The sequence below is a fragment of the Zonotrichia leucophrys genome, chromosome 1 (genome assembly GCF_028769735.1).
Source record: "Zonotrichia leucophrys gambelii isolate GWCS_2022_RI chromosome 1, RI_Zleu_2.0, whole genome shotgun sequence".
Taxonomy (NCBI): Eukaryota; Metazoa; Chordata; class Aves; order Passeriformes; family Passerellidae; genus Zonotrichia; species Zonotrichia leucophrys.
Window position 1 is genome coordinate 112,386,909 of NC_088169.1, and position 13,670 is coordinate 112,400,578.

General features: G+C 46.4%; 2 protein-coding genes across 5 annotated transcripts in view; one reads left to right on the forward strand and one right to left on the reverse strand.

Moving 5' to 3' along the window:
• Positions 1–284: 284 nt before the first annotated feature.
• MPC2 (mitochondrial pyruvate carrier 2) lies at positions 285–7,383 on the reverse strand. The gene is made up of 5 exons (XM_064727880.1): positions 7,137–7,383; positions 3,775–3,815; positions 2,207–2,291; positions 1,011–1,122; positions 285–511 (listed from the first exon to the last, which is right to left on the reverse strand). Exons 1-5 carry the CDS (start codon positions 7,240–7,242, stop codon positions 472–474), a joined length of 384 nt encoding a protein of 127 aa, XP_064583950.1. The 5' UTR covers positions 7,243–7,383; the 3' UTR covers positions 285–471.
• A 475-nt stretch (positions 7,384–7,858) lies between these two features.
• Positions 7,859–13,670, forward strand: part of DCAF6 (DDB1 and CUL4 associated factor 6) — a 74,090-nt gene continuing 68,278 nt past the window's right edge. For 2 of the 4 annotated variants that reach the window (XM_064727782.1, XM_064727791.1), the window contains exon 1: positions 7,859–8,104. In XM_064727782.1, the coding sequence (XP_064583852.1) occupies positions 8,011–8,104 (94 nt within the window). In that variant the 5' untranslated portion in view covers positions 7,859–8,010. The remainder of the gene's footprint in view (positions 8,105–13,670) is intronic. The other 2 variants (XM_064727799.1, XM_064727808.1) reach the window with 2 other exon arrangements.

Here is a 13,670-nt window from a genome sequence, read left to right on the forward strand (position 1 = left end):
ACGCAGCTGAAGCTGGAACAAATATCCTTATGCTACCAGGGAAGGAACAGCACCAGGAAATGAAATGCAAATACTACTGTTTGCTATTGAAATATGGCAAACCCCCAGCCAGGTGCTTTTCTGTGACAGGAGAGATCACTTCAGTCTGAGGCTTTGGCTGTCACCAGTACTGTGTCACTCCCAGCACTGTTCAGTGGAGTCAGATAAGGTGAGGCTCAGCAACTCTTTTTAGGCAAAATCCAGCCAGTTTCTTTAAGAGACAATACAAGACAAACAATTCTGCCTTCATTTTAAAAGGTTGCCCTTTATTTGTGTGGAGATACTTGGTTATTTGCACTTAGAAAACATTTGCTCTTCTTCATTTTCCTCTTTTATTTTCTCAGAGAAAAAAACATTAAAATTAGTGAAGCTAGGTCCCATGGGGATGGGTTTGTGCGTTGCTAGATTTGACCTGTTGGGTTAAGCATCTCTTTATTGCATTTGCTTTTGTGCTTTTAGCTCCTGATTATACCTATAGGAATAAAAAAGAGAGAGCACAGGCTAAGAATAGAGTAGAACACCAGTTACAATAACAGTGTTTTCCTAGCAATCTGTTCACCAGAGGAGGTTTAAAATTACAATGGACTTGAGGGTGGAAACTCGGGATAGGATATCTTAATTCTTGTAGGAAGTTCCAAAGTAGCTAAGTTTGCTACATTTCTGGCCAGTACTGAAGCCAGAAAACTCCTAAAATTTCCTCCAAGAAACAATTTTTTTGAAAAATGCTGCTCTGCTTAAAAGCCTTTTTGATCCAGCTGGAACTGACACAGATTCGATGCTGCTCTAGCTGGACTGAAAATATTTACAGCTTCACTGGATTTAACTGTGAAACTAACAATGTAGCAAAAACATTCTGTAACATTTCATGAATGGTTCAGTTCCTCTTGCCTGTTGCACTGACAGAGAGGCTGGCAGCATTTATAAATTCCTGGTTAATGCTTAGCTGTACTTGTACCCTTGTTAATGCATACCTCCATATTCGGAAAAGCTGGGAAGCACCAGCACAGCCAACAAAGAAGTTCACAGCAAACAGGCTCCAGTTTTTAGGGATAATCACCAGGGAGTACCTTGACCAGATAAGGCCTGTTGAAAAAAATGGTGAATTTAAAGATAATTCAAATTAAATATTCAGATATTTCCCTAAGTATGGAGGCAGATTCATAGGCCAGTTGAAGTAAACAAATTTCACAACTTCATGTTAGACAACTGCTTTGCTTAAACCTACCTTTTTCTCAGTGAAGAGTGCCAGTGGGACATCTACAGGTATGTACTGCATTTTTCTGAAATAGCTACAGTAAGGTAAGTCATAGTCTGAATATCAAAGATCCTCTGTAGTCTACAGCAGCCTAGACCTTAATTCTCCAGAAGAGTCAGGGTAATGGTATTTTGCTGTATATCCAGCTTGCTGCACTACATTGGAGATGATGCAAAACTTGTGCAAAATGCACAGGACTGCATCAGATTAATTAAAGTCTGAAGAACCCTTTGAGACAGGAAAAGCATTGGAAAAAAGCTGCCCAGGGAAGTGGTGCAGAACCATCCCTGGAGGTGTTTCTTAGAAGTCTATTTGGGTTACTTAGAGATGCATTTTAGTGGTGGACTTGGAAGTGCTGGGTTAATGGTTGGACTCTATGATCTTAAAAGCCTTTTCCAACCTAAATGATTCTAGAATTACAGAATATTGTTTCTGCCAGTGTGAGAATTCTTGGCAGACAGCAGTGCAGTAGTCCATGTGCCACTGCTTCCAATTTCTTGGAACACTTGGAAATTCTTTCCACTTATGTTAGTGTAATTACCCTACCATTCTTAAATCCCTTAGAGTCTGTTCTAAAAAAGTCACTGTATCCTGGACTGATTTCAAAATGACTTGATTTGAAGGAAAAGAGGTCACTTACTGCAGTGAGTGGTATCATGGTAACTTAAGGGATGACACTCATGCCTAACTCGTAGCAACTTGTGTTGAACAATTCCAGATTTAGACAGGTGTAGAAAACTGTTACATAATTACAGAATGCTTACTGATTTAATGACAAGTAGAGGTCTGGCCTAGAATCAGCATCCAACAGCAACAGTGACAGCTAGCATGTTGAAATTAAGGCTTTCTGTAGAAGTGTATTAGTACTGATGGAAGATTGTGTGTGAAAACACGGAGTAAGTGTGGCTTTACCTGTGGCCATGAGAACTGCAGACTGTGCTGTGCTGAGCTTCTCTGCTGGTCTGGCCATGTCAGCCAGTCCAGCCCCCACCAAGCCCTGCAAAGAGAAACTCAGTGAGCACAGTCTGGGACTTCTGTAACAGATGAAGGCTTTGCAAGGGGAAGCTGCTTCACAGCTCCTGCATTATGCAGGAGATGGGATGCATTCTGTGAGCAATTAGACTCTGGGAGCACCATCCATTTCCAGTCCTTTGTGGTAGGAAAAAGAACACACTTATGGCAGCTACAACTGTGTGGCAATAAAATCCCAGCCACTGGCAGTTTTGTATTAATTCAAGAACAAGGTTAATTTGAACATAGCTGCTTGAAAGCAGCTGAAAAAATCCACCCTTGTTTTCATGCAACAAGTAGAGGCTTATTTAAATAAGGGCCTTCTTTCCACAGGTCAGGCTAAGATACTGCTGGTAAACTTCACCCCATAGAGTCTTCACTCAGCTTCATCTGAGGGGGTAAAAGTGCTTTTTTAAAAATAATTTCAGTAATAGCAGAAAACATGCAGGCGAACTGAGGAATAGCTTGGCTGATCTAGTTGACATTAGCAGCAAACACTGCTTGCTTTGTTTGTTGTGTTATTGCCCTCTGCTGGAAATACAATTTCATGTTCCTGTTACAATTTCGTGTTCCTGTAACACCAGCTCACAAAAACACCCAAACAAACCCCTAAGTAAGATAGTTCTAGTGCTTTCACCCAGGACTCCCTGGGCACAGAAGAGCTGCCTGTGTGCTCAGGCTCAGGAGGGTGTTTGCAGGGAGAACCTCTGAGGAAGGGAAGGTTAACCATGGCTCCTGCAGCTCCAGTCCAGACAAAGAAACCAAGCTGGAGCTCAGAGCACAATGTTGCCTGTGGCCTGTAAAACCTTGGGGTTCACAATGGCAAAGTTACAAAGCAGCTGGCAGTGGTAAGAGCAGGTTACATCCTTGTTATCAGACAAGATCAAACCCTCGTGGGTTCAGAGAGCTCCTGTTTTATCTGTACCAATGCAACACCTCAGAAGAGCACAGTGAATTAGGAGGTGGCATTTGCATCACCTGGGCACAGACACAGCCCAGGGCTGCAGGCAGTGGGAAGCAGAACCTCAGAGGAGGCAGAGAACTGACAGCCACAATGGCAGTGTGGCTTTGTCTTTTAGGTCAAGACTACCTTGCACTCTGACATGCTTCCAGCTATGAGCCTTAGGAATTGGCTTCCTTAAGATATTTCTCAAATTCCTCAATATCAGAAGAGACACATGCTTTATGAGTTTGCATCATGCCTACCTTGAGCAACAGCTGGTGTTTCACAAGAGAAAGCCTTTGTGAAACCCAGTGAAAAGCACAATTCTTCACAAAGCATTTTCCCCACACTGTATCCCCTTCAGTTTGTGCTGTTATTAAGGCTAATTTCCTTCCTCCCCATATATTAACAATTAGAGCCTCTAATCTTTCTGCAGGCTCTGCTGGGAAACTCCTGCTTGCTCAGTGTGTTGCTGCAGATTGCCCTGGGCTTGACACCCAGACACCAGCTGGCATCTTGTACTTACCCATTTCATAATAGGTGCCCAGAAAAACACTGTTTTGGGACCTGAGGGAGGATGGAGAAAAAAGAAGTTAAATTATTTAGTAAATGTGGCTGTTTTAATACCCACAGTAAGTTTAAATTGGTTTATTTTGGTTTCTCTTTTTTTTTAAATAATGAATTGTTTATATTTGCATTTTCTACTGCTGTACATTAGCTCTGGCACCTAATACTCGTAATTCATCAACCCAATGCATCAGCCTTCAGTTGTGTAATCACTCCATACATTTCTGCAACAGCTGGATAGGATTTTGTATGTCCACGTTTAAGCAATTGAGGACACCAGAACAGGCAAAAGGCATTTATAATTTAAGGAGTTAGGAAAAGGCCTAGGAACAGGGAAAACACCCCTAAAATCTACCAGTAGGCAAAGGAGGATTATGGGGAAGAGGATGCAATCTCCAGAAGGAAGGGAGAAAAATCCAATGGCATGGGACCTGGGGAAAAAACAACTCTCTTATGAATACATATAATTTTCAGTGGTGCCAAAATAGCAAGTGGTTGGTTAAAAGAAAGCCCTGCAAAGCCACACCTACAACTATGCCAGAAATCATTAATCTGGGACTTCTGCTCCAAGCCTTAAATGAGAGACCACAATCCAAAGTACCAACCCCCCTGTGAAACAGTCAGGACACTGTTCTAATTTTATCACAAAAAAATAATGTTTGGGGCACTGCTCAGCACTCTGATAACATGCAAGATGAAGCCAAGTTTTCACTGTAATATATTACACAGGAGTCACCACCAGGACTTTGGTTGCCTGCTTTTTATGAGAGTTATTTCTTCACTAATAATTCAGCCTTTAAAATACTTGCACTAACTACATGTACTTCCAGTTGTAACCACCCTCAAGTTTAAAACTACGACTTGGGAAACAAAAACTGGCTTGGCAGCTTTGCATAAAGCCCTTTTTAACCCACCCTGCTTGTGATCAAGTTTCAAACTGCATTTAATAACTACAAGCACGTTATCTTTTGTCTAATATTGTTGAATATTGATAACAGCAGCTTAATGTTCATCCTTTAAAGATATATAGCTGCTGTTCTCTTAGGCACTTATTTGGTGTGTCAGTATCAGGCTGCAAATTCAGCTTGTTATAAATAAATCAGTCTTACATAGTAACCTTAATTACTAATATTTATCTTATTCTAAAACACAAACTCAGATTTGGAGTACTAGATTACTAAATTATTAAATTGACATTGCCTAAACAGCTAGTAGAGTTTTCAATAAGAGTGACATTGGTTTTTATTAATAATAGAAAACTCAACCATTTCAAACTGCTGACTGCAGAGCTAAGAAACAGCTGGAGACAGGGAAGGTACCAAGCCAAGTTTGTAAGTAGGTAAGACTGTCAAACACCTCTCCTTGGAGGCACTCCAGCGAGCACCCAGCCTGGCTGAGTTCTTCTCAGCTCCTGACATCCACAATTTTTTGAGGATGAATAGAACAGCAGCACAAGAGAGCAGGGGAACACCAGAGGCTAATCTGGATATCACATGTGTGACCAGTTTACAGAAGTTATGACTTCTATGAAATATAAGAAGCCTTTGTGCTTCTTCACTTGAGCTCTTGCTCGAGTGAAAACTTGAGTTTAGCCAGGCAAAGTGAACCAGAGAGGCCAAAGGGGAGGGAGCAGAAGCTCAGCCCTTGCTTTCCCACGGCATCCTGGGGAGTTGGTGTGCCAGGCCCTCCACTGTCCTCCAGCAATGCCAGCCAAAGAAACACTTTGTAACAGGCACCAATTATTTTGCTGGAAGCTTTCTTTATGCCAGAAAGTGCTTCATGCCTCACAAGTGATTTATATTTTCATGACAATGATGCTTATATTCCTGAATTAGACTAGAGATATAGATGTCACTGGAGATAAAAAAGCCTTTCATTTTTAACCCACTTTTTTTTTCTGCAGTCAGAGTGACATCTATTGCATAACTTTCTCACAGACACACCTTCAAGGCTAAAACAGAAGTTGCAGGGGCTCAGTTTCTATACTTGCTTGTGCTGTGACTTTTCTCACACCATCAGTAATAGATCATGACTGATATGTGTGTGTATATATAACATACATATATACACAGAATCCCTAAAAATGGATTTATTAATTACAACATTATGGTGATGACCAAAAGCAGCCCACAGGCACTGCAAGAGAACCTGCAAAACCTTCAATTCCCACTACAGCTCTGTTGAAGAAGGAACATGGATGTTCCCAGTACCTGCTGTGCCTTGCATCCACTAAGAGCATCTGGAAGCTGCCACATTTCCCACCAGTGGAATGTGCCTCTCAGTGTTGGGCATATTGTCTCTTTATATATAAAAACAATACGTTAATGTTAAATACATTGGTCAAGTGAATTCAGTACAAATCAAACATTTTGAGAACTGCACTTTTCACTCTTTGTGATTCCTTTGAAGCAACTATTTCCCTTCCAAGAAAGGGCTATGGTAAGAGGATAGAGCAAACGACTGTAAACCAAAGTCCACTTTGACAGGGCATATTCCTGGTAGGTGAAGAGTCAAGGATGCCTGTGCCACTGTGACACAGCGCAGTGGGGACAGAGCCTATGGAATGCCAGGATTTTATCGGGAGCTCGTTTTAACAACCGACGCAATTTGTTTACATGCCAAACACCACGTAGATGGCTCTAAATGAGATCACTTTACAGGAGGTTTCTCCCTGATAGCACAAACCCCCACGGAAAGGTAAACTGTGGGTCAGGTGAGGGGAGCTCAATCTTTACCCACAGGAGTCCTCCAGCAAAGGGCACGAGTTGCTTTGGTAGAAGCTGGGGTTCAGCAGAAAGGAAATAAAACCAAAAGCTGCCTGACTTGACCAGGGCACATTTCAAGATCAGAAACCCTGGCAGCGGCCAGGGCCAGGCTGGATGGGCTCGGAGTAGCCTGCTCTGGTGGAGGTGTGGAAGTGGATGATCTTTAATATCCCTTCCAACCCAAACCATTCCACCATCCTATGATTTTTCCAGCACATTCTCTTGAAAGAAGCGGCTGCCGAGGCCTCCAGGTCCCTTTAAACTCACGAGATCCCGCGGGCCAGGCTCTGGCATCCCACGCGATCCTGGATCCGCGCCGCGGTACCGCGACAGCGGCAGCAGCGCATCCCTCCCGGAGCCGCCCGATGATCGCACTCTCCCTTCGCAGACACCAGCAATTCCCCGTTACGGAGCAGGACTGCGCTCCAGGAACGCTTTCCCGCTCCTACCCGCGTTACCGCGGCCCCGATCCCGCCCCGCACCCGTACGGAACGCATCCCCCGCTCCGCCCTTCCCGCCGCTCCAACCGGGAGCCAAGGTGACCCCCGCCCATTACCCGCCGGGTGGTTGTAGAAGGGCCGGAACCGCGGCGGCAGCATGAGCTCGATGCGGTCGAGCATGCGGTGGTAGGAGGCGCGGAGTCCCGCGGCGGCGGCGGCCATGGCGAGGGACGGGGCGAGCGGGCTCGGAGCGGACAGCGAGGGGCGAGCGGGCACCGAGCGGGGGCCGCGTCCCGTCCGTGCGTCCTTCCTCCGCCCCGGCCCCGCCCCCCGGACCTGCCCACCGCCAGCCAGCGCTCTGATTGGTCAACGTCGCAGGGGGCGGGGCGGGACAGATTGCTGTGCTCGGCGCTATTGGTTGAGCGCGCTGGCCCGGGCACCTGGGGAGAGCTGGCGCGCCCGCCGCCCTCGCAAGGGCAAGGCGCCAGGCTCGGAGATGGCCGGCTCCGCTTCGCTCTCCCCTCAAGATGGCCGGCACGGGGGAACGCTGCGCTGCGAGTAATGCGCCCAAAGCCAAGATGGCCGCTTTGCGGCGTCACACCGCTTCACTGCACAGGGCGGGTCTGTTCCCGGCGGAGCCGAGCGCGCTGACGCCATCGCCCACACCCATGACGCGCCCTCCTCTCAGTCGGGGCGGGACGACGTCGCCGGCTCGCGCGAGACGCCCATTAATCTCGGGCCTCCCATGCCCCCCTTCTTGCCCGGTAGGCGTGGTCCCCATCGCGGCCGGGAGTGGGCGTGTCCCCGCGCGCGGTGGGCGTGTCCCGGAGCCGCCGCGCCTGTGGCTCGCGGTCGGTGCCTCGGCGCGAGGCGGGCGCGGGGCGCGCGCGCGGGGGCCCGCTCGGCGGTTCCCATGGTGATCGCGCGCGCCCGGCCGGTCCCGGCGCACCCCCCCCGCTCGGCGCGCGCCGCTGCCGCCCGCGCGGGGCCATGTCCCGCGGGCGCTGCCCACACCTGCTCTGGGACGTGCGCAAGCGGACCCTGGGGCTGGAGGAGCCCGGATTGCTGCGCCGGCACTACCTCGGTAAGCACGGGCACTGCGGGGGCGGGGGATGCCCGCGGGCTCCGGCCGTCCTTGGCGCCCCACCAAGCCAGGAGGGGGCCCGGAGCCCCTTCCAGGCGCCGCCGCTCCCCCGCTCGGCCGCGCTGTCCCGCAGCTCCCAACTTTCCTGTGCCCCGTGTGGGGCGGCGACGCCTCCTCCAAACCCATTCCAAACCACCCTCGAGGTGCTCCGGTACACCCGGCCCCATCCCTCAGCTGCCGGGTGGTTCGGGTGCTTCTGCCGGGTGGCCCGGGCCCGCCAGGAGCCCCCGGTGCCTCGGTGCGCGGCTCCGCTCGCCCGCCGCCCTTGCTGCCCAGAAGGAACTGTTGCACGCCGGGATCCAGCCGGGAAGTTGGGCGGCGGCTCAAAATAGCTCCGGTGTCGGCGTTCCGTGCCCGGCGCCGGGCAGGCTCCGGGTTTACCGGCGCTGAGCTGCCCGAGGCTGCGAACAAAGCACGGAGACGCCTCCGGGATCATGGCGCGGCCGCTGTCCCGGAGCCCGGGAGGTGTTCCCGGGGTCGGGGGAAGCCGATCCGCCGCCCTTTGTGTCCCCAAGCGCTCCGCGGGGTCCCCGCAGCCCCGGGCTGCCCTCGCCTCCGTGCCCCAGCCAGGAATTGTCACTTTCCAAGTTAAAGCCAGCGCCACTCTTAGTTCCCGAGGCCGCGGGGAGGTTTCCGTGTCGATATTCTTTGTCGTGGCGTAGCTTCTGTAAAGAAACGTTACCAAAAAATATTCTAAACGCTGGTATTTATTCTCGTGTTTTCGGAGGGGGGGAGATCCATGGAGGTAGTGGCACTGTGGATTTGGAGGGTCTCTCCAGGGTAGATGGCTCGGAGGGTCGGGAACGCGTTCTTTGTGCTCGTGTGGCAAAACAATTCCTGCCTTGGAGTGCGAACCTCGAGTACTCGAGACGGAGCTTGATTTACAGCGCTGCAAAACGAGTGTCGATCTGTGCCTCGCAGGCTTTCCCGGCTGCGCTCGGTGCTCATGGTCTGTCGTTTGGCTTTTTTCCTGGTGGAATTTAAGGTGGGATATCGCATTACCGAGCCTAACTCAGGAGTTTTCTGTCTGTCGTCCCTGAGCGCTCAGTAATCCACAAAAGGTTAATCGAGGAAATCAAGGTTATTGCTGGTAGGTTTCTACCGATTACAGAGATGGATGTGTGTGTGTGCAGTGCACAAGTCCCTTGGAAAGAAATTTTGAGTCCTAAAATAAAAAGAAGGTTGAGAACTAACGATCTAGCTGCTTTTGATTTTGGTAATGTCTCAGGCTGTGCTTGGCCAAGCCTTAAATGAGGATCGTTCTAACTTTTAGTGATCAATCCTTCTGACTAGATTTTTTTTTGTTGTTGTTTTTGTCTGCTCTGGAGCAAAAAAGCCCAATGTTAAATTTAGGACTGTAGTGTGCAGATTCTGAAGAAGTGCCTTTTTTGAAAAAGAAGACCTTTGTTAGTTTTTTTCTTCTGCTTCTATGTGGTTGTGTCTCTGAGGGTTGAAGTACTAAGATTTGAACAGTAGAAATCATCTTCCCAGCCTTACCAAGATGTCTTTTCTGGATGCTGCTCCAATAAAATGGAGCAGCACGTAACTTCAGTTCAAAACAGAACTCTGGTGCCTTGGCTAAGGTCTCATATTTACTGTTCTTCCTTTCACCTAAACAAGTTCAGTTGCTTGAGAGCCTTGAAAGAGCAGGACCTGGGAGAGCCTTCCCACTGAACTGATGTTGGGATCTGTATTGGTGGTGGCAGGACGTGCTCAGTCCTTCCTGACTCCTGATTTTCACCAGGGGCTGGCACAGGGTGTGCTTGTCTTGTGGAAGCACTGCACTTTTACCCCAAATGGCATTTATGGCCTTGATAAACCCACGGATTGGGCTGCTGGTGAGGTGTGCTTGTTCAAGTGCAGATTTCCCAGAGAAGAGGCCTTGTTGCTGTGCCTTTTTGTGCGCAGGGTAGTGTAGGTGTGAGTCTTTTCTCTTTCAGACTCCTGTGTAGGAGCTTTGTTCTCTGACTCCCTGGTCCAGACTGCAGTGGGCAGCTGGGTGCCACTGGTTGCTGGTCACTGCTGGTCTGATCTGCGTGGGAAGTGAGGCTTCTTCCTATTTATAATTTAATTTTTTAGTTGAGTTTCAGCAGTCTGGCAGACAGAACAAATGGAGGACAGGAATTTCATTGTAACTTAGGAGTAGTGGGAGACTCGAAGCATTGTCCATGTGCATTTTTTGGTTTTTGTTTGGGTAAAATTTCCTTGTAAATTTGTCCAAACAGTTATGGATTGAGGTACAAAATTATGTAGTTTATATATATCTTTGCTTGCTGCACCTTTTCAGCCACCAAATCAAAGGAAAAGCATTATTGCAAGTCCATGACTAACAATGCAGTTGGAGGAAGATGTGTCTGTGTGATTGGTGCTTGCTTAATGAGCCCTTCACCGGGATGGTTGTGTTGTGCTACAGTGTAAAATATCAGAAATATCGACAGTGACCATGTTTTGAAGACATCTGAGACCTAATTGCTGTTTCCTATTTACTCAGTGTTTTAGCTTCATGTTAACTGGCAATCAAGTGGCACTCTATAAATAGCCACTCTCAGCTTCTGAAAACAGCTGCTCCAGGAAGGATCTGTGTAATGTACCTTTCCATGCAGATAGCTCACCCCTGGAATTTATTTTGGAATTTATTTTGCCTTGTAAAAAAACTGTCTGATTTTGCAAGGTCTCTAAGTAATTGCTCTGAAGCCTGGTCAGTTCTGGAGAGAGGTCCAGAGGAGCAGCTCATGAACACGGGCCGTGGGTGCATCCCTGGGATGTGTCCTTCAGATGTTATCCCTTGGTGAGAGCTCCTGCTGTGCTGACAGGGGGGAGATGTGGCTCTCAGCAATGTCTCTGTTGGCTCTGTTTCCTTCTGCATTTGTAGGCTAATTAGTCTCAATTTCAGACACTTCTTGTATTTGAGGTCTCCAGAGGAAGGCAGCCCTGGGGGAGGCTGTCAGTACCTCTCTGTAATTCAGTTTAGGCATCCTCTTACTGGTGTGAGGAGCCCTGCTGCTGGATCACAGATGGAAACTGAGTTTCAGACTGCTTTCAGTAGCTCATGGTGGGGCTTTTACCCTGAAAAACACTGGTGCAAACTGTAGTATCCAAGTGAAATTCTGCCCTGAAGCTGGTACCTGTAATTACTGAGCATACTTTCACAGGAATCTCCAAATCTTGCAATTTTTTATCATTGTGGCAATGTTTCAGCCACCAGCGAACAAACCTGTTCTGGTGGCAGATGAAGTGTTCTGTGCCAGGACAATAAAGGCCTCTGTGTGGATTAAATATAGCATATAATGATTTGGCTAGAGAAATGGCAGCATGGGTTTCTTGCAGAAAGAGGGATCCATAATTCCTCTGAAGTATTTAATGTGATGGGTTTATTTGCTTTTCTGTGAAGGGTCCTGCTGCCAAGAATGGCTCTGTTTAGACAGCAGGAAGAATGAAGACTTTTCCTTTTTATTTTTATTTGTTTGTTTTGGGGTTTTTGTTTCACTGGTTTGTTTTTGCTGTCTGACATAGCAGGTTATCCAGAGAAAATCTCTCAGTTTAAAAGGAGAGCTGTGTTTTAGCTCAGAGTGGTTGTTGGAAGCTGTGGTGCTTGATACAACAGGAGCAAATATCAAGATAATCAGCTCTCCCCAGTCTCTGGTATCTTCATGCAGATACTATTTTCTGAAATCTTGGTTCCCTCTTTTTCTTTTAAGCTTAGCATATATCTTAGAGATAGCATTGTGATGCTTTCCCATGAGCTCTCGCTCCCCCTTCTTAAAAGAGTGTTTCATATCTTACTACGTTTTTATCATCCTGGTGTTTAAAATTTGGAAAAAGTTTGAAGTCTGTAAAAGACTCACTGTAAGGAAACCAGTCGTTAGGTTCATTGTGATTAAATTTTGTAAAGCTTCAGCAGTTCTTACTAAAAAGAGATCTGTGAATATTTGTATGTAGGGAGAACTCACTGAGCTACTTAGGTTTCAACAGTTCCCTGTTTGTAGGGATGAACCACAGTAACCCCAGAGCTAATTACAGTTTTGAAGTTAGCTGATTGCCCTGCTCATAAGTAGGGTTGAAAACCAGGCAAGAATTGCTATTATAACTGGTTAGTTTGGATACTGACTGCCTTCCATTCATGTCAGTTTATAAAAGCAGTAGTGGCTGGTTGAATGAACATAGAATTGGGTGTTGCTGTTGAACATTTGGTATTTCCTAAAACACGTTGCCCAGAGTGTGAGAGTGCAATTAACATACTTCCTTAAAATACTGCAAACTTTCATTCTCTGTTTTGCTTTCCTTCGACAAACAAACCAACCAAACCCAGCAGAAGGGGAACTTCAATGCTGGGGACAACAACCAAAAAGAAAGGCATTATTTTCCCCAGCTTTTGCTCCAGCTGTATTTTAACATGTGGTATCTTGGTCTTTGAAAATAATGTGGAGTAAGAAGGGTCAGACAGCTTTAACATGATCAGCTTTGTAGCTGGTGTTCTTGCCAACTTGGAGATGGGCAGAGTATTTAATCAGGCTTTCTTCTTAAATTCTTTGCATTATATTTTTGATATTTAGGTTTTTTTTTTTCTGGTGCACTGTTATATTTCATGTCCTAAACTTCTGGAATTAATTCTCTTTTCCACCATGAGTTAAAAAGATGCATCTGTCACGGCTAAACTCCAGATCTGGTAGAGGTGTTTTATGTTGTTTTTTCTTCAAGTCTAACAGATGAACTGCTGCTTGAAAAAGAAGCATTATAAATGTACCTGATGGTCTGATTATGAGAGCACAGTTCTGTAGTGATATATTCTATTACACATCAAATACTTTGTGAAACTTGACTTACTGACGTGTATAGAAAGATGTAAGTGAACTCCTCAGGTTTTTTTCATTAGAAATGATTTCTGAATAATAGAAATAGGCAGAGGCAGAATTGAAGTTCACTGTGTAATGAATGAGCTGGAGGAAAACGCATCTAGAACAATTTTTACATGCTCAATCTAATATTGGAAGGAGGCAGGAAGCATTAGCAAGGCAGGAAATTTGGTGTAGTCATTGGATCTTCACTGGTTGTGTAGAAAAGCTGAAGATGCCTAAGAGTGTTGCAGAAAAGAGATGTAGCTTTTTAATTGAAAAATCCACAAGACAGGACAGTGATCAGGTATTGCCTTAAACTGGATATCTTTGGAGTTTTTCCCCTTGTTAATAAAATCAAGGCTTAGTGACTACAGTCCTTAAAAAATTACAGATGTGCTATTGAAAGAACAATGTGGCATTGAGACTTGTTGATAACAAATTGAATTTGGAGGAGTTTAATCAAGAGACTGTGTCTGAAATGAATTCCCTGATACTATCTCATTAAATTGGTGCCAAGGAGCAGAAAGGCACTATATGTATGTCTAAATAGCTTGTAGGGAAGGATGTGAGGGGTGGTCCTAGCATACAGGATTAATGATTTTTTTTTCCTACTTCAAAGTAAATCAGCTCAGATAATAAAGACACCCATTTTAAAGCCTTTAATGTTGGTA